At 37.2% G+C, this 24314-nt stretch overlaps 2 protein-coding genes across 2 annotated transcripts; both read left to right on the forward strand.

Moving 5' to 3' along the window:
• Window positions 1–2945: 2945 nt before the first annotated feature.
• Window positions 2946–12252, forward strand: LOC130549944 (ectonucleoside triphosphate diphosphohydrolase 2-like). Its single transcript, XM_057327285.1, has 9 exons — window positions 2946–3121; window positions 5855–5972; window positions 6662–6812; window positions 7015–7174; window positions 8215–8442; window positions 8673–8936; window positions 9189–9308; window positions 9650–9788; window positions 10392–12252. Exons 1-9 carry the CDS (start codon window positions 3002–3004, stop codon window positions 10589–10591), a joined length of 1500 nt encoding a protein of 499 aa, XP_057183268.1. The 5' UTR covers window positions 2946–3001; the 3' UTR covers window positions 10592–12252.
• Window positions 12253–13717: 1465 nt separating this feature from the next.
• nelfb (negative elongation factor complex member B) lies at window positions 13718–23309 on the forward strand. Its single transcript, XM_057327284.1, has 17 exons — window positions 13718–14009; window positions 14122–14272; window positions 14469–14659; window positions 14874–15672; window positions 15933–17675; window positions 17868–18028; window positions 18122–18221; window positions 18782–19012; window positions 19230–19415; window positions 19829–19941; window positions 20067–20169; window positions 20416–20511; window positions 20890–21032; window positions 21113–21219; window positions 21741–21882; window positions 22048–22156; window positions 22429–23309. Exons 5-17 carry the CDS (start codon window positions 17574–17576, stop codon window positions 22585–22587), a joined length of 1752 nt encoding a protein of 583 aa, XP_057183267.1. The 5' UTR covers window positions 13718–14009; window positions 14122–14272; window positions 14469–14659; window positions 14874–15672; window positions 15933–17573; the 3' UTR covers window positions 22588–23309.
• Window positions 23310–24314: the final 1005 nt, after the last annotated feature.

Consider the following 24314-nt stretch of genomic DNA (forward strand, 5'->3'; position numbering starts at 1 on the left):
TATTGTTACAATTTATTTTGCCACGAAATATGATATCGTGACAGACCAAGCGAGAACACTGCGAAGCAGGGATATGATATATATATATGTATCAGGATTCAAATGTATTTCAGGGTGTGTGACTGCCTGCTTACTGTGAATATTTCATGGGGTTGCCATAAAGAACAACATTTATTACATTATAACATTGTGCCTACATTCATTATTCAAAAACCTATGCAATATGCCACAATAATGTTTATCGTCAGTATCTTGGCACTATTCAGCACACATGGAGACTGCACAGCGAGAGAGCGTGCACTGTCATTTGTTCCACTGTCATGATTCAAAAAAGCTTTGATCAAAGCAAGAACAACTGAGTGAATCTATTCTGATCCTTCAAAGCTTTCTGAAATGAGTGGATTGCATTTAAACTGCAGATTACTTAAAAAAGGTAAACATCAAAAAGCTACTCTGAAATGATTTAGAAAAGGTTCATAAATATCTTGGTTTAATGTGCTGCACAGTCTGAAGGTTTTTAATGAATATATTTAATTGGAACTCGTCACCTCTGACATTATATAACCTGGTCACAAGTTGGTGTAGAAAAGGTGTTGTGTCAAGAAAGGATAGGAGAAGCTGCTCTGAATCTGTTTGTCTTGACATTTTAAGCAGAAGTAATAAAAACAGGAGCGCAGGTCAGTGAATGGCTTCTTACAGCCAAATTCTTGTTTATCTTTGCAAGCAAGCTGATCCACAGCTTCTACATCAACTGGAACGGTAGGCAGAGATTTAAGTTTTTGTTACGATTGCATTTTCCTTTGTCCGGTTTGCATTTTTAGCCACTTAGTGTCCATGTGGTTAAAGTGACATGAAAGTAATGAGGTATTTCTGAGGCTGCCTAAATCTAATGCATGAGTCACATAAACTACTAACAGCTGTGGAACAGTAAACATACAAGCATCTGAATCTAAAATCATTTTAACTTGCATATATTTATATTTAGAGTCAATATTTTGTTTTGTTTTAAATATATGAAATCTTGATCAAAATACAGTTGCAATGAATTTAGCAAATGGTACACTAAAAGATTATACATTACAAATTGTATATATGTAAAGATGACTGTATTTACAATAAAATGAGTCAAAGCTGTGCAACATGAACTGCAATACCGCAATAATGGTGAAATTCTCACCGTTGACCCTACCCCTTGTTTTCCCTCAGCTTCCACCTTGCATGAATCTGTGCACTTCCTGTACAATGAGTACAATAGAGATCCCAGCTCAAACAAAAGATTTTCCAATGTCTCTGCATTCACATCAGCACTTGACATCTTTGCTGAGGATATCTCTGTCAAATATTAATCATGAGAGCTGTCAGAAGGGATCCTGCCTGAACAAACAGCGCCTCCTGCTGGTCAGTCTTATAATCCTGGCCCTGTTTGGAATGGTGCTGCTTTTACTGTGGAACTACCAGTGCTTCATTGTTTACAGAATATGCCAGGACCCAGAACACAGTGTGCTGTTTGACATGGATGAGCAGACGCTTTCTTCATACGGACCAGCCTAAAGCAAAGATGTGACAGCTGCTTACAAAGACTGGCGCAATGTCAGGGAAGGGCACAAAGAGAGAGAGAGAGAGAGAGAGAGAGAGAGAGAGAGAGAGAGAGAGAGAGAGAGAGGAAAGAAATAAATAATAAATGTTCAGATAGACAAGACCTATGTCAGGCACACAGTTCTCTATAGATCTCCGAGCTGTTAGTTTTATGTTTATCCTAATAGAAAAAATATATAAGGTGAATGTGACAACAAAAAAGTTTTTAATATACATGCAGCTGAAAAGTTGTAAAGTGTTTGTTGTTGTTTGTGTTCTTGTTGTAAAATGCAGACCCTGCTAATGTAAAAAAAATCTAAGACTGCACATGTGTGAAAGGCATAATTTGTTCGAAGTTTGCTGTACAAAGGTGGGTTGAAGAAATTCCACAATCCCTGGGTTTACAGCATACGGTTTAAGCCTAGTGTGAAGAATACCCTTTTAAACTTATTTGTTTGACCATCCCATAATAAAAGCTACCAGTTGCTGAACATCCTGTCAACCCTTTTTCTTGCAGCATTCTGAAAGGAGAAATGTGACCCTGGACAACAAAACCAGTCTTATGGGTCAATTTTTCGAAATTGAGATTTTTACACAATCTGAAAGCTGAATAAATAAACTTTCTATAGATATATGAGTTGTTAGAATAGGACAATATCTGGCTGAGATACAGCCGTTTAAAACTGGAATCTGAGAGCGCAAAAAAATCAAAATATTGAGAAAATTGCCTTTGAAGTTGTTAATCAGGAGCACTGTGGCAGACCATCCACTCACAAAAATAAAGTTTTTATATATTTAAGGTAGGAAATTTACAAAATATCTTCATGGAACATGATCTTTACTTAATATCCTAATGATTTTTGCCATAAAAGAAAAATCGATCATTTTGACCCACACAATGTATTTTTGTCTTTTACTAAAAATGTTCCCGTGCTACTTAAGACTGGTTTTGTGATCCAGGGTCACAAATGGAACCTCAAAACCACCTTCCCAACTTGCTGCATCTGCCACAAATCAGCACGTTATAATATCCACAAATGTAACTTCTACAAGTGTCTTCTTACGAATTGTCACACACTGCACCGTATGGCAACAATTAACAGAAAACTTAAAAAAAAGCCTAATATATACATATAAATAGTAAATATCAGAAAGTGTTAAAAAGACAGAGATAAATGAGTATATACAGTAGCCTATATTGTTTTTAGGCGTCTATCAGCAGATAAACTTGGTGAAGTTATAGCCAACCAAGACCTGTTGTCCAATGCTCGTGCACATGACGAGGGGCAATGTTCAAGTGCCATGCCCACTTTGTTTTGCCGGTTTACCGCCTTAACATACGTCACAATATACAATACTAGGACTTACCAACAAATGTGGTCGCTATCATTTCTCCACGGTCAATCGCGTCGCGTTCACGGCATCCATGGGAAACCAAGAGCAATGCCAGATCATTACCGCCACCGCAGCTCTGTTTCTGGCGATCGGTGGCATTCTTCTGCTCGTCATTCCCACCGAAGATATCAAAGAACCGGCACAGTTCATGGTAATAACACATTTCTCACTCATAAACGTACAAGTTAAAGTTGGTATAGAGTGTAATGGGAGGTAAACAATTCACTGGCAAGCAATGCTTAGCGCGAGATCACGAGAGTTTAGCCTTTTTCGGTGCTTTGAATCAATCAGTTCCGGTTGAGCAAATAAAGTTTGTTTGGAGACCTGCCTCTTCAGGTTTCACCTTTCTTGTTTTGCGCGTGCAATAATTATTGCAAGTCTCACAGAAATATCAAGTAATTGTTGCCTGTTGAGTAGAGACCCTCTTTCTCAAATTAACCATGGTTTTACTATTTTGAGTAAAACCACAGTATCAAAAATGTACCATTGTTTCACTGCAGGAATGATGGTTTAACTATGTAGCCTTTTTGTTTGAACATTCTCCCCAAAACATACTGTACTTTTATTATAATTTTCACAAGATTTAGCCCATGGAGATTTTTTCAAAGCATGAACATTTCAATGTACAACAATGTATAATACAGTTATATAACATGTTTCATTGTCCTAGTTTTTATGTAGAGACTTTTTAACTTTTTAGATCAGGACTGTGAGTCACTGTGATAAGCAAACTAGACATGTTTCGAGGTGCCTAAATAACACAGAAGTCTTTGAAACTAAGAGCTGTTAGAGATTTGCATTCACCTGTTGCCTCATGCAAACTGTAGGCAAAGACTAAGGGAGCAAGGTAATTGGTTGAGATTATCATGGTTTGCATGTATGAATAGAGTTCAGGTAGTGTCTTGCCCAAAATACACAATACCTCAGGAGGTTGCAGTGCAGGTGTGTGATAAAAGAGAGACATTGTGTTATTTATGCTATTTTTTGATCTTTCAGTTATACACATTGAACAGTATAATCATTGAACAAAAACAGAGTACTAACAGGATTAAAACTGATCACACATCAAAGAGGTTTTTATTTTTGAAAGGAAACACAATCCGGTTTGCATAGGCAGCTGTATGGTGTCATGGTTACCTTAATACTATTTAGCATTATGAATTAGATATGGTAAGATGTCTGACTATTTATACTTGGAGAGAGTGGGCACTGTTCTTCTAAATAACAACAATCATTGCTGTCCTTACGAAACCGCGGATGTCCAAATTTGCTGTTTCAGGAAATAGAAAAAATACTGCACTTTTTAAATGATTGAATACTGTGCTGTCAAAGTTGACAAGCACTTTTTATTGGTTAGATATTTGCAAACCCCAGGGACAAACATAAAGAGTGACTAATAATAATGATTTATGGCAAAACATAAAAATCACTAAATATGGAGGTACATTTCAGAAAGACAGCAGCGATATATTGCTTAAAAAAGTATTAGCTATTTTTTACATGCTAAGATGTTCATCAGAATTAAGTTAAATTGGATTTTGTTTTCCAAAACAAACTAAACTGCATTTACCAAACGACCAAATTAAAACCTCCTAGACATTTTTAGAATTATCATCAGCAGTGGCACCTCAATGTCTGAATGCAAGATGACCTCTATTTACTTTGTTTGTGCACATTGTTTGGTGTTGAATAGTTCATCCATGCAAGTGTTTGCCTTGTAATGTGAAAATGGAATGGTGGTTCAGCTTGGGCAGAATATCCGTTAACCCCTCCCCTCCAACTGTCAGTCTGCAATAAAACGCATACTTTTCTAAATACACAATCCATTTGCAGTGAAAGAAACAAGCCATGCCCTCTATTTTTCTCACCCAGTAGTCTGTTTCACTCTAAAATATATTGCAAATGCGAGTTTGAGCGTTATAGTGTAAGCAATGTTGAGGACACGCTCTGTTTTTAAAAGCATAAGACTAAGACTATTAAGGCCTGGTTTCACAGACAGGACTTGGCTTAAAGGGATACTTCACCCAAAAATGAAAATTCTGTCATCATTAACTCTCACCTTCAAGTTGTTCCAAATCTGTATCAATTTCTTTTTTCTGATGAACACAGAGAAAGCTATTTGAAGAATGCTTATAACCAGACAAAGTTTGTCCCCCATTAACTCCCATAGTAGGACAAATACAATGGTAGTAAAAAGTGCCTCAGAACTGTTTTCTGTCCTACATTCTTCAAAATATCTTCTTTTGTGTTCAACAGAACAAAAAATATATATAAAGTAGGCCTAATTGTTCCTACTATGGGAGTTAATGGGGGGCAAAATCTGTCTGGTTATAAGCATTCTTCCAAATATCTTTCTCTGTGTTCATCAGAAGGTGAGTTAATGATGACAGAATTTTCATTTTTGGGTGAAGTATCCCTTTAAGCCAGGACTAGGCCTTAGTTAAACTAGCTTTTATAAACACGCTGTAGTAAAAACTATGCTATTGTGAATCTTGAGTCAAAACAACGGCACTGACATGTTTTAGGATCTGTTGTTGCAAGTTATTTTCAGTTAAAACACCTCAAACTTGTATTTTAGTCTGGGACTAGCCTTAGGCCTTGTTTGTGAAACCGGGCATAAGTGTGTCTAAGAATGATCTTTTCATTGTATTTCACTGGGTTTTATGTTTACAGGAAAAAACTAAATAAGGCTGTTAACTATATAATATTTTCTTTATTATTTTATAGTTAATTAAATGGTTATAATACATCAGATTAAATGTTTGTGCCAACACTACTGGGTGAATATGTGGTTGGTATGAAATACAGTATATTGTAGCTGGCCTCAGTCTTTCGCACTCAATGTATTCTTTAAATTCTTTCAATCCATTGTGTTTGTTTACAGTATGGAATAGTCTTGGATGCGGGGTCCTCCCATACGGCTATGTTCATTTACAAATGGCCAGCAAATAAGCAAAACGGTACAGGCATTGTGAGTCAACACACAGACTGTCATGTTAAAGGTGAGTAAATAAATAATGTTCACTTATGTTTAACATTGTTCATGTTTTTCATGAAAATGGAAAAAACACTGTACTTTTTACTGTGTTGTCAAAGTTGACAAGACGAAATATGGAGATACAAGGTTTCAGAAGGACGGCAGCGATATGCAAGACTGCTAAAACTATGTTTCTACTGAAAATCTTTTTATAGAAATGAATATCCCCTGTCTTGGTTTCATTATGTATAACAGAAATGAGAAGTTTTACTTCATTAGAACTTCAAGCTAATATTATGAATTAGTTCTTGGTTTTATATCTCACTGTCCTTACACAATGCTGAGTATACATTCTTGCCCAGTTCCTGTTTTGTGGTAATGCCTCGGATATGCGCTTTCTGAGCATTTCTTAATCACTTTTACTTCATCTTACACTCATCTCTCCAGATTTGACAATCACAGAATTGGGATGTTGCCCTCCTAAGTGCCCTTTTGTTTAATGCTGAGTAGCACTGTTTTACGGAAGCACCTTAGGCACCCAATGACATGCACGGTTGCATAAACGGGTCTGGTTCATCTTCTCAAGATATAAAACTGGTAGTTCTTAGGAACCCTGTGTGGACATACTTTCCTAGAATAATAAATTAAATTTGATGATTCAATATAGTTGTCTTGTGACTTAAACTGTCTTCCTCTCTCACTTTCCTGTACCAGGAGGTGGGATCTCCAGTTATGCGGGTATCAGAGGAGGAGCAGCCAAGAGCCTTCAAGAATGTATGGAACAAGCTGTTCAGGACATCCCAAAGTCTAGACACAAACTTACTCCTTTGTATCTTGGGGCCACAGCGGGCATGAGACTATTAAAGTGAGTCAGTAAGCCTTAGTGCCTCTTCTTACTGTAGTGCATTCACTGTAACACACAGCCCGAACTCACGACATTGCGGCCATGCCAATATTCTGTATAAGTTGCTGGAAAAATGGAAATATTGCGTTAAGAAATTGGGATAAAACCGAGTGGAAGGTATCGCAAATGACAATTTTACATATACTTGTGTTTTATTACACAGCATTTCTAAACCCAAAGAGTCGGATGAGATTTTAAAAGAAGTGGGAGATAAATTGAAGACGTACCCGTTCAGCTTCAAAGGGGCCACAATTTTAAGTGGACAAGAGGAGGGAGCCTATGGATGGGTCACAGTCAACTACCTGCTTGAGAACTATGTTAAGGTAAAAGCTGGAGTTTTGTTTCAATATACATTTTAGACAATATTTACTTAAGAGGATTTAAAAAAATAAAATAGATAACGTCATTTATATTTGACTTGATAACCATAAAGATGTTAACAAAGGTTTCAGTTAGAATCAAAATGGCTTTTACAGCTTACTCTATGCTGAAAAAAAACTATAGAAACCATCACAGAAATTCTAATGGTTTCGATTAAAATAACATCCTGAACCATTAGCTTTTTCCATTAAAACCATTACAAAATTATTTTATGGGTGTGTTTGGGGCATTATTCCAATAGGATGATCTGCCAGATAACACCCCACCAATAGATTCCATAACATACCATACAGACACCATAATATAGTGTCTATTAAAACCAATACAATTCCAATTATAATCATTAAATTCATAACATTTTCTTTTGTGTCGTGGGCAGGGTTCTATTGTTTTTTCAACAGGGATGTCACGCCTTTTTAGTGCCACAAAGAAATAACTTATTTTCAAGTTCGTTGGAACCAAATTTCGTCACTGGTTCGACTATTGACCAAATATAAAGGACTGGAACTAACCATTTATAAGCATTTATATGACACCAAGAATGTATTCCTGTAGCTTAACTGGTAGAGCATGGTACTGGCAGCGCCCAAGTCCCGGATGTCTTTCCTGGGGAGTGCACGTACTGACGAAATGAACAGCTTGGATGCACTGCAGGCCACTTTTAATATAAGCAACTGCCAAATGCATAAATGTTATTTACCTCGTTCTGCAGATAATACGTTTGGGCTGTTCTAAATGAGGAAGCACATATCTGCAGTAATTTGCAAGATCCAGTTTGTAAAATCATTTCTTTAGGCAAGATCTTCTTTCAGTTAAACACATTGCACACTGGTTTAATGCATATAGTGTATGCGCATACACACCATCAGGCCCAGTATCAAAAGTATCGAAAATATTGAATATCAGGAAGTCATCAATCTTACTGTATGCCACCAGCCGTGTTTTTACATTCTCTCTCTTCTCTTCCGTGTTCATTTTCCAGTATGGCTTTGTGGGTCACTGGCTGTCCCCAGGCAGACCCACAGTCGGTGCACTAGACTTTGGCGGCGCTTCGACTCAAATCACCTTTGTGACTAAAGAAACAGTCGAGAACAAGGATAATCAGAGGAATTTGCGGCTGTATGGGCAGGACTATAAGATTTACACTCAGAGCTTTCTGTGCTATGGGAGAGATCAGGTCTTACTTAGACTGCTGGCACATCTGATTATGGTAAAATATTACCTTTTTATTGCAGTATATAGAATTACACATAAATAACCTTGAGCGGCGGTGTTACCACATCTCTCTATCAAACCATTACAGCGATTACTATACTGTAAGTTGTAGTTTGGAATATATTTTAGCATACACGTGTGTTTACAAAGACAAGCATATTTTGATGGATTGTAAAATGATCTGTAATTCATATTTAAACCTGACATTTTCTTTGTGTTTTATAGACTCAGAGATCAGACAGCTCTATAGTTCACCCCTGCTATCCTGCAGGTTACACTGACTCCATAAAGCTGGGCAGTGTGTTTGATACTCCATGTGTTAACAGACAAACTCCATATAAACCTGATGCCCACCTGCAGATAACTGGCACTGGAAACTACAATCAATGCTTGGGAAACATTTCTAAGCTCTTCTCTTTCAACAACTGTTCTTATTCCAAATGCTCTTTTGATGGAGTCTTCCAGCCCAACATCACAGGAAACTTTATGGTAGGAGAGTTCATATCGCTTTTAATGGAACGTTGTACAACATTCATTCTTTTTAAATATATGTTTATCAACTGGCATAATATGCCATTATGGTCTCGTGAGCCTTATACATTAGCGTCTCGACACATGTTAAGCGGTTATGAAGTGGGACCGCTCAAAACCTTAAAATACAATCAATCTTAAATGTATCTCCTCGGCACGTTGTGTCATAATTACGACTGTGTAATCTGTCTCTCCCTTTCTCTGGCACAGGCATTTTCTGCATTCTACTACACTCATTCCTTCCTGCAAGAAACTACAGGCATCACCATCACCTCCCCGGCACACTTAGAGAACGTTGCACGTGCCGTCTGCAACATGAGCTTTCAGGAGGTACAGTACCACCCCACCGGGCTTATTTTGAGCCCGGCAAATTCTGAGATATAATTAGTTTCACTATCTCAGCAATCTGCAACCAGCTCAAATATGAAGAACATGCTTATATACTGTATGTGCACTCTGCATTCCTTTATGTTGGATAGTATCAATAACATTTGCTGACCTATTTGTTTTACTTTTCTGAGCCTTTCAATGAATGACTTTACGTACACCATTAGAAAAAATTATGTTTGGAATTATTAAAAATTATGTTCGAGAAACACAGATGTTCTCTTAAAGAAGTCTCAAACACTTCTGCTAAATGTGTAACTACCCTATCGCTCTCCATTTCCTAGATGAACACTAAGGTTCTGGATCAGGGAGAGCGCTTGAGGGATTATTGTGCAGTCTCCATCTTTGTTCAGGAGCTCCTGGTAAAAGGATACGGCTTCGATGATGTCTCCTTCCCACACATCTCTTTCCAGAAAAAGGCAAGTCCCGCTCAAGTCAACATAGAATTAATGTCTGCCGTATTTACTGTTTCAATGCATGTACCAAGTTAATTTGCTTGATTAATAAAAAAAGTCATTGAATTGTAATAATTTGCTACATCTCCTAAATGACATCACCAAGCCCCTACCCCTCCAACCACCTGTCATAAAGAGGAGATCCAATAATAACCCGATGGATAAAACAGTCAAGCCTTCCATATTTTTTTCACATTTAAATAGCTTGTTTTACGCTACACTCTTAAAAATAAAGGTGCTTAAAGGTTCTTCACAGCGATGCCACAGAAGAACCATTTTTGGTTCCACAAAAAAACATTCAGTCAAAGGTTCTTTAAAGAACCATCTCTTTCTTTCTTTTTATAACCGGAACCTTTTTTCACCACAAAGAACCTTTTGTGAAGCAGAAAGGTTCTTCAGATGTTAAAGGTTCTTCTATGGCATGGAAGAACCTTTTGAAGCACCTTTATTTTTAAGAGTGTATATTAACATAGAGCATTAAATATATTTATATTAACATAGAGTAAATAAATATTCAAAGTATATGAAAAAATGCAATGTCTTGAATGGTGTTTCATGTTCTTACAGGCAGGAGACACCTCTGTTGGCTGGTCCCTTGGCTACATGCTAAGTTTAAGCAACCTGCTTCCTGCCGAAGATATGTTTCTGAGAAAAGCATTGCGTTCAGATGCCTGGAACGCTCTGATCGCCCTCTTTTCCCTCCTTCTTATAACAGCTGTATTTTTTCTGCTGCGTGCTAGCTGTAAGAAAGAATCTGATGGTGTCGTTTAATAATAAACACCAGGCACTGAATGAATTTCTGCTTCCCATTATGCACTGAAGAGCTTTTCTGTCCTTGGCAGGGATAGTTGGCCAACCTCTACTGTTTACAATACAACGACAACAATTATGATCAAGCAGTAGGTGTAAATGGATAAACCATTTGTATTACGTTTCTGCAACATTTCAGCAATATATTCTTCAATCATATTTTATATAAAGGATAATTTTTTGAAAAAACAACTGTGCCAGTTTTGCTTGGAACAGAAAACATTTGGCCTGTGATTTTATTTGTGCTGTTTTTGTCTGGTACCTTAAGGGTATTCATTGTCAAGTTCCGTTCATAGTACTGAATGTACCTGTGTCAGGTAAATTATGGTATGGATCTTTCCCCTAACAAATCAGATGGAATTGTTGTTTTGATTAATTTTGCTTGTGTGTAATTCTAGATGCTGTAATATGAAGTTCAGGACACTGAAATGTTCAAATGGAAGGTGTATGTGAAAACAAAAACATATACCCATTTTTAAACTGTAGCTAGCTTCTGTTTGTGCTTAATATGGCAAAGTTTTGTATTGTTGTTATTGTCATGTTTAACTAACTCCTTTTTGAGACATTGTATAAATGTTTTACGTGCACTGAGCAGTCAACACATAAACATGCTGTGGCAGATGATACTGTAAGTAACATTTAATGTGCATTTTTTCAAATCATTCCTACACTTATGCAAGACACTATGTTAATACTCTGTTCCAAATAATCCTGGTCTGGCAAAAAATCTGGTCTGCAAAAAAATATATTTTTCTTGATATACTGATAAGATGACCAGAAGATAAAGATCGCAGTCTTCAAACACATCCCTCAAAAGAAAACAATTGCTCATGAAAGATCCTTGAGCAAACATAATATCAAAACGTCACTTCTTCATAACAGTTTGATCATAGGTACACAAGGCACTCCATATCACAAGAAAGAGAAAAGACTGGCGCCACCTATTGGTCAAACAATTCAACGAAATGTGCATGTGTGTAGCAGTGGTGTAATGTATTGGAGTAAATGTAATTAGTTACTGTACTTAAGTATCTTTTGGGGTACTTTGTAGTTTTACTGAGTATTAAAGATATTAGCAACTTTTACTCTCTATTTCACTACATTTTTGAATAAGTATTTGTACTCTTTACTCCACTACTTTTGTAATGACTAATGCAATTACACATTACATTTTGCATAGCAACTTTATCTACAGCAGTTTATTTCTGCTACAGAAGAAGCAATATTGCCATTTACAGTGCATTGACGGTACTATATCTTGTGCATTTTTGCCCATACTGAAACTTGTCAACATGGCTTCTTTATGCGAATGCGGGGGCATTATCAGGTAGTTGACATCGCTGGTGTTTTATGTGGGAAGAGGACATGACTGCAGCCGGCGATAAGGCCAAAACCAGCATGTCCAGTGCAAAAAGGCTTTGACTTTTGTAATTTTTACTTAACATTATTTTATTTATCCGTTTTACTGAAGAGACCTTTTTGAAGGATATTGGTTTCATGAGCATTTGAGCTTAACTGAGACTTTGGTGTTTGTAATAGACGTAGGCTATATGGTGTTGACCTTGATTTGTTGCAATTTTGAGGTGTTCAGTTTGATGCGATTGCTCTCCTCACGAATCAATGTTTCTTGTTTTTCACTGACAAGTGTTGAGGACTAGTCCTGCTTAGAGCCAATTATTCAGTATGAGTAAAATACTCAAGTACTGTTAAAATTAGATACTCTTAAGACTTTTACTCAAGTCATTTTGGAATTCGTGACTTATAACTTGTAATGGAGTCATTTTCACTGCAAGGTATCTGTACTTTTACTCAAGTATGGTTTTCAAGTCTTTACACCTCTGGTGTGTTGTGGTATGACATGTTTCAGGGCTCAAAAACACTTTTCTTACGTTTATTATGTGTGTCGCCTGGCATAGTTGAAACTTAAAATGGTCTACAATCGTTTTTGCTGCATTAACTCATTTTTACTCATTTTTTTATCTTTCATTTCCCTTCTCCACTTTCACGAATATTTTTTGTTCTTAGATTACAACAAAAAAGCTCAAACGCTTTTTTCTCTTGGTGACGTTTTATTAAAGTCACCATGAAACGGAAGTTGCGATTGACTTCTTTTCCATATCGTGACGTATATCCGAGTGAAACGGCTTCTGAAATTTGAAAAAATGTAGGGCGGGGTTTCAGTTTGCCTTTCCCTTTTTGATTGGTTTGTTGTAAGTTGGGCCAGGAGGGGAGGGCTAAAAATGCCTGGCCATTGGACAGTGAGTAGTCCTACCTCTTTTTTGTTGCTAAGGTCATGTGGTGAAGAGTTGTTGTTGAGAGGGGGAGAGGAGCTTAACATTTTTGATTAAAGATTACAAGTGCAAATGAATTTTGAAAAAATAACGGTGTGCGCACTGATAAATCATTTATAATAACCACCGCAACACTGTGTAAAACAAAACAAAAAATCCTGTTTGATTTCATGGTGACTTTAAGGTAGGTTTGGAGCCACTGGATTCTGTTATCTGACTTTACACATTACAAAATGAATTACTATTCATATATTTGATTGATTGGTTGTTTTATAATAGGCCTATGTTAAAACAATACGGTTTATTAGTTAGTCGTCGTCAAGAGTCACACTTTTATTTTATTCGCCTTAGGGGCCATGTCACTGTATACTTGAACTTAAAATCATTGACATACATGATTGTATAATTCCAAATAATTCCAGATTTACCAAAACTTTAATTTTTATATACACGCACACGTAGGCCCTATGCAAATTGCAGGTATGTAGCCTACTGTTCTGGCCTGACAGGTTGGTTTAGGTTTACTCCAGGAAATATGTCAAGGCGTCAAACCTTTCATACTGTTACTTGCAATGAAGGTAATGGTTCCTTTCCATTTTTGCTTACATTCCCATTAAGTCGTTTAGCAGACTTTTTTTATTAAAGCAAATCTGGCAGATTACAATGGGTAACCAAGTGCAAAGCCAAATCTTTATCGCAAGCACTACTTTGTTTCTTTCATTCATTGGCATTCTTCTGCTCACCATCACCACCAAAGACATCAAGGGACCAGCACAGTTCATGGTACAGTAATAACATTTACATGTATTATGTAGTTCTTCAATGAATTAGGCTACAATGCAAATGATAAAACCAGTAAGCTTAGAGCAAGAGGCAGTTGACCTAAAAGCAACAGTCAGTGTATTTTATAATTAATCAAAGTTATATGGGTGCAATAATTAAATAAGTGAGTGAATCATCTTGCAGTAAATTTTCTTTTTTATGTTTGTTCTTAGTATGGAATAGTTCTGGATGCTGGATCTTCTCATACTTCTATACATCTTGGCCAGCAGACAAGCACAATGGAACTGGCATTGTCAGTCAACACAGTGAGTGCCATGTGAAATGTCAGTATAGCTCAGGCAAAGAACGAGAAATAAATGACAAAAAAATATTGTGAAAGTGGAGTTTCATTTAATTCATTTTCTCTCAATTTTCAAGGGGTCGGAATCTCTAGTTATGCAGGTATCAGAGGAGGAGCAGCCCAGAGCCTCCAGGAATGTATGGAACAAGCTGTTCAGGACATCCCAGAGTCAAGACACAAACTCACTCCTTTATATCTTGGGGCCACAGCCGGCATGAGACTATTAAAGTAAGTAAAAAACGTCTTTAAATTATTATTATTAGAATAAGATATTCAACATCACTTCATCTGAAAGTGGTCATTCCACAATTTATTAAACGCCGAGTTCACAACACATTGATATTTCTTTGATTATTCTGCACTTAAAAACCTTTACAAATTAATACATGTGCTTGGAAAAAATGTGCTTTGTAATGTTTCACAGATAACGAATAAACATTTATCACGTCACATAGTATTTCTAAACCCAAAGAGTCGGATGAGATTTTGAAGGAAGTGGGAGATAAGCTAAAGACGTACCCATTCAGCTACAAAGGGGCCACAATTTTAAGAGGAGAAGAAGAGGGAGCCTATGGATGGGTCACAGTCAACTACCTGCTTGAGAAGTTTATCAAGGTAAGGCCTAAAAAAAACTATGTTTACCAGTGCCAGGATTAAATATGAATGCTAAATAAATTATATAAATGTTATTTAATATAGCTCACCAGCAACACCAAGGTCATGGGTTCATAAAGATTATATGTAATAAAAAATGGCATACTGACAAAAATGTATGGTAAATGTAATACAGTATGATATTTATTCTCATTCTCATCCTCTATATCTCTAGTGCAGTTTTGTGGGTCAGTGACTGTTTCCTGGCAAAAAGATGATTGGTGCTTTAGATTTAGGTGGAGCATCCACTCAAATCACCTTTGACACTGAGCAGACGGTGGAGGATAAGGACAACCTGATGAAACTGTGGCTGTATGGACGAGACTATACGATTTACACTCAGAGCTTTCAGTGTTACGGGATCTATCAGGTCTTATTCAGACTGCTGGCACATCTGATAATGGTCAGGTGCTACCTAACCTTCATTCTCATCAAACAAACTGATTGACTCTTGTGACTGTAAATACTAGAGGTTAGAGAAGCACTGTGTTGAATTTAATATAGATCAGGGATGTCAAACCTTGCTCCTGAACTTTATCTCCACTCTCCAGGAGCAGGGTTTGACACCCCAGTTTAAAAGGCTATGGGGTGGTTAGGGTTAAGGATTAAGACTAGTCCTAGACTAAAATAAATGTTAGAGCTGTCTAAACTGAAAACAGTTAGCAGTGACATATCTTAAAATACATCAGTGCCTTTGTTTTGTCTCAAAATGCACAAAAATTATGTTTTTTGTAAGGCATGTTTGTAAAAACGACTTAAATGGCCTAATTTAACTAAGGCCAGTCCTGCCTTAAAATAATCATTGGCTGGGAAACCACCCCCTTAAGTACTATAGCCTAGGCAATGCTAAAATAACTGTTTTTAATTTATTTTTGTGTCTTGCAGACTCTCATATCTTCTCTTTTAACAACTGTTCTTATTTCAAATGCTCTTTTAATGGAGTCTTCCAGCCCAACATCACAGGAAACTTTATGGTAGGAGAGTTCATACTGCATTATGTAAAACAGTTACACAATGATTTTTCAGCTGAATTACTTTGTTCCAAATTCTCTTTTTACTTGTAAAACATTCTTTTGTTGTGCCCTAGGAAACATTAATAAAATATTTTGGGTGTTGTATGTTAAATGTTAATGATGCTGTGCACTTGCCTGTTTCTATTAAATGTACTTATCTTTTCTTATAACCACTTGAGTAATAATTGTGATTACGTAAATGCACTTTCTCTCTGGCACAGGCATTTTCTTCTTTCTTCTACACTGTTGAGTTCTTACAGAAAGCTACAGGCATCACCATCACCTCCCCAGCACACTTAGAGAACGCTACGGGTTTTCAGGAGGTACCACCTCATTTATTTAAGTCTGCAGTGACTTTCTCCGTTTTAGCAATTTACTAGAAGATCCAAGACATTCACAGATCCTGGATTAAAACAACTAGTATATTTTGTATGTCTTACCAATTGAGCTGTGTCAATAGTTCGCTAAATCAAATTCGCCATTTAAATAATTTTGCCAGACTTGTCAAAGGAGAGTTTTTCATTCAAATGTGATTCAATTTGAGATTTTCCCACAGGGAAGAGAGTTAATAAGAGAAATGGTTACAGCTGAGAAAAATGTTCATCAAAGCAACTCTTGCTTTACTATCTCTCCTCCAGATGCAAAATAAGTTTCCTGATAAGGGGAAATATTTGAGAGACTACTGTGCAGATTCTGTCTTTGTCCATGTGCTCCTTATCAGTGGTTATGGCTTTAATAATTTCTCTTTCCCACACATCTCATTTCAGTAGAAAGTAAGTCCATAACAAACCTTCAAGATTAGTAAATAAATTAATCCTTTAAAGAAGTTATTATGTCAAGACAAAATCCTAATGTTGCTTTGCTTTGCAGGCTGAAGATACATCTGTTGGCTGGTCCCTTGGCTACATGTTAAATTTAAGCAACTTTCTTCCTGCTGAAAACGTGGCACTGAGAAAAGCACTGCGCCCAGATGCCTGCCGTGCTGCGATTTTTATCTTTTCAGTCCTTCTTATTGCATCTTTCTTTTGTCTTGTTAGAACCTACTACAAAAATGCCACTAAAGGTTGTTGTGCCCTTTTATCAATATGCAGTAAATAGTTTTTCTAAGGATGCTGGCCTACCTTTTTAGAGAATCTGTTTACAACAGACTGCAAGCAACAAGAATGCATTAGTGAAACCTGTACTTTTTAGTTACACCCCTAAACTTATTAGGCTAAAAAATGTTCCTTCTTTAGTTTCTGCACAGTTATGTTTCATAAGCTCTTTTGGGTTTGCTGTATATAGTAGCCTACACTGTAAACTTTTAAAGTGTAAAATTGTAAAGAGATGTCAAACGCATCACTATTTCACTGGACCTCATTTGACATCATTACAACTGTTTCAAATGATTTACTTTTTTATATATATTTATCAACAAGATAATCTTATTTAAGGGACATTTGTCGCGCACAGTCTGCGACCTGTTGGTTGTTAAGTGCAAGTACATAAACAAAACATATAATATGTCGGAAGAATCAGATAATTCAATAAACTTAGTTGTCATTTCTTTTAGCTATGTAGTAAAAAAAACTCCAGTTTTGCATACGCTACAATCGTTTTATTGCTGTGATTTTTATTTTATGCCGTTGTGCAGCGCCAGAGCGGCGTGCAGCACGAGGTAGGAACTTTTCTGGAGCGGAACCCTTTACGATGTATCGGAAATACGGAAACAAGAGACTGTTGACGAGGTTGCACAGTTAGGAAGTGTGCGAAAACATATAACAACGAACAATGCAAATCTAGCCAACATTATCTGTATTCCGCTATCTCAGTTCCTTTCAACATTTATTTTACGTGAGTGCAAATAAAAGCAGCGTCTCAAAATGTTCGCGGGGTTGCCGGAGCTCGGGATCTCCAATGGAGAAGATCTGAAAGAAACTCTCACTAACTGTACAGAGCCTCTGAAAGCCATCGACCAGTTTCAGGTAACGTTAAGATCTTTACACACGTGGATCAGTTTCATAATTTTTAAAGACCTCATTGGAGTTTGTTGAGTCGCAAGTCATGCTGTGAGACAGAATAATTATGCAATGTGATGTGATGACAGATGAATGACAGCCGCCAATTTTACCCCATAATAAAACTAATGTTGATTATAACTATATTGTTCCTCTCAGATGGAAAATGGCATATTGTTGCCAACCCTACAGTCAGCATTGCCTTTCCTGGATCTTCACGGCACTCCGCGATTGGAGTTTCACCAGTCAGTCTTCGATGAGCTTCGAGATAAGTTGATGGAGCGTGTTGCTGTCATTGCAGAGGGCAAAGACGAGGACAGGTAACAAGAAAGTGTTATTTACAACAATGAATTTACCTAGTTTAAACACACACAGTTATGAAACACACTAATGCATCGCTTAATTTAACACAGATATGTTAAGCTGGAAGAACTTCTGGAGAAAAGCTTCCCATTGGTGAAGATGCCATCTATACAGCCCGTTGTTATGCAAGTGCTTAAACATCTGCCAAAGGTACACGCGTGTGTTATGCCATGGTCTGTTATTGATGACACATATACAGTATATAGTCATTACAGAGACAGGTTCATTGAGTCATTACCAGAGAAATGAATTGAGTCATTACCTGACAAAAACGTAGAGTCAACATTGGATTAAAATTCCTCAAACATTCTTGATAAATGTTTGTTCACCATGGTTTTATTATAGTAAACGTGTAGTAACCATGTTTTTATTTTGGCAGATTGATTATTCTTTGTATTACCATAGGTATTAATATTATTAAACTGTGTTTATTGTAAGGCCATAGTAATTCTGTTGTAACTATGGTTTTACTACAAATAAAATCAAAAATGATGGCTAGTTAAAACCATGGTACTTTTCATAAAGATTCATTCATTTATTCAACCCACATCACTTAAAAACAGACCTATAAATAACAAACTTCTATATGTTATAACAATTTTAACAGTAGAAAATCTCCTCTTGACTTACCTTGATAAAATGTTCCACAATCTGAATATAACCTATAAAAAATGACATTATCATAACATCAAGCTTCTGTTTGGATGCAGGTGCCTGAGAAGAAGCTAAAGCAGGTGATGGCTGAAAAAGAGCTCTACAAAGTGTGCGCGGTGGAGGTGAAACGGCAGATTTGGCAGGACAATCAGGCTCTCTTCGGGGATGAAGTGTCTCCTCTGTTGAAGCAGTATATCGTGGAGAAGGAGGCGGCTCTCTTCAGCAACGATCTGTCCATCCTTCACAACTTCTTCAGTTCTTCACCCAAAACACGCAGACAGGGTGAGGTGAGTGTCTGGTTTGGAGTTTTACAGTATTTTTAATTTGATCAATACATACTGTTAGGCCCAGAGAATACTTCGATTTTAGTGTGTATCCTTGATTGTACTGCATTTGAGGCAAACACAGACAGGGTGCACGTGTGCTGCAATAGCTTTCTTTTTTGTAAATCACTTTTCAAGAAACAATTCAGGCGCATACAAAGGATGTTTATTGCATCTTCAGGTAGTGCTGAAGCTGACTCAGATGATTGGGAAGAACGTGAAGCTCTACGATATGGTGCTGCAGTTCCTGCGGACGTTGTTCCTGCGCACACGTAATGTGCACTATTGTACCCTACGAGCCGAGCTGCTCATGTCTCTTCATGACCTGGACATCAGCGAGATCTGTTCAGTCGACCCCTGTCACAAGGTGAGAAATTAGTATGCTGAAAATGTAATGCATTGCAAAGTGATTTTGGAACCATTGTTGGATCACTATATCCTATTAGGGTGATGCGTTTGGATGAAATAAGCCACTGCTGTCCTTCTGAAACCTTGTATCTCCATATTTCATGAGTTTTATTTTTGGCATAATCATTATTATTGGTCAACCTTGTCACAGGGTTTTGCAAATATCTAACCAATAAAAAGTATTAAAAAGTGCTTGTCAACTTTGACAACACAGTATTTAATCGTTTAAAAAGAACAGTGTATTTTCCATTTCTTGACAAATGAAATGGTTTCAGAGGACAGCGACGATATGTTAACTCCTGTTTTTTAAAGGACGTGATTTGAACATGTACTGAACATTATTGAAGACGTCTTATACTCTCTCTTTTGTAGTTTTCCTGGTGTTTGGATGCCTGCATCAGAGAAAAGTTTGTGGATGCTAAGCGGGCTCGAGAGTTACAAGGCTTCCTGGATGGGGTAAAGAAAGGACAGGAACAAGTGTTAGGGTACGAGATACATATACCTGTACAGACAGGAGACAACAAGGCATTTAAAATAAACCCACAGAACTTACTGAGACACAGAAAACACTGTCTAATATGTAAACACACTCTGACCCTGTTCCTGACAGTGACCTCTCTATGATTCTCTGTGATCCATTCGCCTGTAACACGCTAGTGTTGAGCACAGTGAGGAATCTTCAGGAGCTGTTGAGCCAGGATGCACTGCCCAGAGTAAGAACTACAGCTCTGTAGTGAGCTACTTTTGTATATTCAGGGTCCAACATTGTGCATTACAGAAAAACTCAAATTCTTCTATTTTTTATGATCTGGTAATAATAGAACTTATTAAGGGAAATTGTAACCAGTTACAGAATGTAAAATGTAGACTTTCCCTTGTACATAGACATACTTTTTGAACTACAATCTTGATGTTGAAAAGGTTCATATTTATCTTATTTGTTAAATGCCGGTTTACAGGACAGCCCTGACCTCCTCTTGCTGCTGCGGATGCTTTGTCTTGGTCAGGGTGCCTGGGACATGATCGACAGCCAGGTTTTCAAAGAGCCACGAATGGTAAGATCATCACCTTACAATTTTCTGCATTGAAGGTGTCATTTCCAAGCCACTAGCAACACAAAATGGAATTGGCTCAACCACTTGTTTTTGGGTTGGGACTGTTTAGCCATGAACGTTTTTTTTTGGCCTTATGGCATTTATTTTGATAGAACAGTGCAGATATGACCGGAAATTATATGGGAAGAGAGGGGAACAGGAGTCGGGAAAGGACTCCTTACAATATGTCAGCATGGTGCCCACTTGGCTATTGTCACCGACATGAAAGAAATGTTTTGAAAATTTGCTGTACTGTTTGCCTTTAAAAACTAGATGAAAAGTTCACAAAAAAGGGTTGTGTTTTACAATTCACAATGCAACTTATCGTGTCAATTTTAGGATTTGGAGGTTGTAACATGCTTTTTGCCCGCCATGATGTCGATAGTGGTGGATGACTACACGTTCACTGTGGAGCAGAAACTTCCCAGTGAAGAGAAGACCTCCCTCACATACCCAAACACTCTGCCTGATACATTCTCAAAGTACAACACATCAACCCGCCGGTTCTTAAGCCAACATCAAGAACATACATTTTTCATCATCATCTTTCTCTTCTGTGCAGGTATATACTGGAAAACAGGGTGGCATGTGAGATAGGCCTTTATTATGTGCTTCATATCGCTAAGCAGAGGAATAAGAATGCTCTGCAGAGGCTTCTGCCTGCACTTGGTGAGAAACATCTCATTCTATCAACTACATTAGCGTAATGGACACCTTTAAAGGGGCTGTTTACCCAAGTTTAAAAATTCTGTCATCATTTACTCACCCTCGAGTTGTTCCAAATCTGTATAAATGTCTTTGTTCTGATGAACACAGAGAAAGATATTTGGACGAATGCTTGTAACCAAACAGTTCTTGAACCCCATTGACTACCATAGTAGGAAAAATTACAATGGTAGCCCCAGACCTGTTTACTTTCCTACATTCTTTAAAATATCTTCTTTTGTGTTCAACAGAACAAAGACTTTTACTTTACTTTTTATTTTTCTTACTATGGTAGTCAATGGTGGCCAAGAACTGTTTGGTTACAAGCATTCTTCCAAATATCTTTCTCTGTGTTCATCAGAACAAAGAAATCTTTACAGATTTGGAACAACTTGAGTAAATGACAACAGAGCTTTCATTTTTGGGTGAACTGTTCCTTTAACTAGAAACCAAAAACTGATTACTTCGTGTTTGTGTTGTCATAGTGGATACATATAATGACATGGCATTTGGAGACATCTTCCTTCATCTTCTCACTGGTCATCTGACTTTACTCTCTGATGAATTTGGATCTGAGGAGTTCTGTACTGCTGTTTTTGAAAACTTCCTGCTCACCTCTTTCTCTAGGTCCGTATTATTTTGTTTATCGGCACATAGCCTGGCTAGAATGACCTGACGGTGGTTTCTTTTGAGCATTAACAATTTTATTAAAAAAAAAAAAAATTTTTATCACTATCAAAAAATGTAAGGTTTATGCAATTACTAAGGTTACTTTCTTGCTCTTATTTGCAGTAAGGAGAATGTTCACAGACACGCTCTTCGCTTGCTGAACCACCAACACCAGAAGGTGTTACCTTCCTACATGGAAACTTTAATGAAAACACTTGAACCACCAAAACAGGTACTTTAAAGGAATTCATGACTAAAAATGCACAATAAACCTGACTTATCTTTGTTTTAGTATTTACAACATCATATTTAATGTGATGCACAAGAGTCATGTCAAGGTATAGTTCACACACAATTGCAATATTTAATATCTGGTAGCATATCAAGGATCACAAGATGGCACCTCAACCACTTGTGTTAACAAGCTCTCAATGTACTCGGATTCTCTCGTTCAGTCACTTTATGAAGTAATTAAAACTATCAACTATCTTAATCTGTTTACAGAGCAGTGAGCCAGTGAAGGAACTTCACACCATGTTGAAGGAGAAGCTTGAGGCTTCCAAGAAAAGCCCTCCAGAACCAGAGGAGGCCCCCTCTCTGGATCTCGGCCTTCATCCTGTTACTGTGCCCCCCACACCTGCCACCCCCACCACCCCACTGTGAAAAAGACTGCATTCTCTAGCCACGACAGAACCGCAAGCGAGTCCAGAGCCCAAGAGCAGCCATGGTTATATGGATTTAATCTGTGTATCTGTTAGCATAAAGACTGTGGTGAACACAGTTACCTTTGTTAAGTAGGACTGTGCTGGTTATGACTTTGATGTTTTGTATTTTTTATAAGAGTCTTTTTAAAAGTATTTTGTGGGTCAAGCGCTTTTCAATTTCTTGCTTTTTTGGAGAAAAGGTAGCCTTGTTTATTTGCTGAATGAGTTAAATAACTCTTATGTACAGTGTCAGATAGTTCAATAGGTTTTGTTTTGGATTATGTCAGTGACAAGCCCACTTGTAAATAAAAGGATCAATCAGAACACAGTCTCTTCAGTCTTGAGTTTTTTGGAAAATATAGAAAATATTTACAGGGTTCCAAAGGTGATTAAAAACCTGTGAGTTTTCAAATGATTTCTTAAATGAGATGATTTCAGGTCTGCAAAATAATACACTCTTCACTGAAAAGTCATGCTGTCCTTACATGCTTTACCTAAACAGAAAGTGTTAGGATGACTGGTGTTTCCCCAGTGGAAAAACAAAAACCATATAAATCCTCTCAAAACTGCTAAATGTTGTTTACTTTCCGACTGTATTGGTTAAAGTAAGTGAGAACTGAGAAATTACATAAGAGGAACATTGGAAACCGAGACCGAGCATCCACACAAATGGCAATAAAAATGTTCCTGTTTTTACTTGTTTTCATGATGGCTGTTCCTTTTCTTTGATTGGTCATTTGATCTCACATTAGTTTATTATATTAAACATTCAAAAGAAAAAAGTGTGTAGTTTGTAAACGGCTACAGTGTTGCCGCATGTACACGAGTTTGGAAGACTCCGATGGCAGAAACAGCATCTTGGTACAGCTGCTTGTCCCTGTTCTGTCAGTTCAAACAACATAAAACTTGCCTCACAGTGCCAATGTTGCCTCCTTTTATTATTTATAAAATGTTACAGCTGCTCAAGGCATGTAACATTAAATCCGAGGCCGATGGTGTCCTGCCTTCCCAGAGGCATTCCTGACAGTATTACTACTGAAGAAGAAAGGTGAGTGTTTCAAACCTACCAAAACCTTACTCAATTAGATGATGAAAGTGCTGTTGTAGTATAAATTACTAGACCATGTGTAATTCATAAATGTACAGTGTGTCATAACTGAATGTTGAAGTCACATGTTATTAGTACTCTATTATGAAACTGAGATCCTCCCCCAGACTTTGATGATCTTTTACTTAATAAATTTGTGGGTGGCATGTCAAAAATGTCAAATCCTCCAGACTGGAAAATTAAAAACGTGAAGGTCAAGTAATTATAATAGACTGAGCATCAAAAGAACATTTATATTTTTGTATCTTTATTTCAAATTCAGTTCTTGTTTTATTAAGTTGACTGATAAGATGTGACATATTTTTACTTTCAGGATAGAGTAGTACTCCCAATTGTCCTGTCACCACGAGCCAGCTGAAAGATTTTGGAGACAGAACCCAGAGGCACATGTGCTTCAACTGAAAATCTATAGTGACAACATTAAAGGACCAAAAACTGTGCATAACTAGGCAAAGGGGCCCAGAATATAGTCAAAAGGGTGCACTATTGTATGCCATTTTATAGTATACATTTCTAGTGTGAATAGTGTGTTCACTTTAAAATGTTCAACAAGTGCACTTTAAATACCAGGATTATGC

The sequence above is a fragment of the Triplophysa rosa genome, linkage group LG2 (assembly GCF_024868665.1).
Source record: "Triplophysa rosa linkage group LG2, Trosa_1v2, whole genome shotgun sequence".
NCBI classification, from domain to species: Eukaryota; Metazoa; Chordata; class Actinopteri; order Cypriniformes; family Nemacheilidae; genus Triplophysa; species Triplophysa rosa.

What these genes read in the sequence shown, in the direction of transcription:
- LOC130549944 (XM_057327285.1), top strand. Translation starts at nt 3,002, where the DNA reads ATGGGAAACCAAGAGCAATGCCAGATCATTACCGCCACCGCAGCTCTG. An exon ending in TGCTTGAGAACTATGTTAAG is followed by an intron (nt 7,175 to 8,214) that starts GTAAAAGCTGGA and finishes TTCATTTTCCAG; the next exon opens with TATGGCTTTGTGGGTCACTG. An exon ending in CTCTTTCCAGAAAAAGGCAA is followed by an intron (nt 9,789 to 10,391) that starts GTCCCGCTCAAG and finishes TCTTACAGGCAG; the next exon opens with GAGACACCTCTGTTGGCTGG.
- nelfb (XM_057327284.1), top strand. Translation starts at nt 17,574, where the DNA reads ATGTTCGCGGGGTTGCCGGAGCTCGGGATCTCCAATGGAGAAGATCTG. An exon ending in AAGCCATCGACCAGTTTCAG is followed by an intron (nt 17,676 to 17,867) that starts GTAACGTTAAGA and finishes TGTTCCTCTCAG; the next exon opens with ATGGAAAATGGCATATTGTT. An exon ending in TTTTCAAAGAGCCACGAATG is followed by an intron (nt 20,512 to 20,889) that starts GTAAGATCATCA and finishes TGTCAATTTTAG; the next exon opens with GATTTGGAGGTTGTAACATG.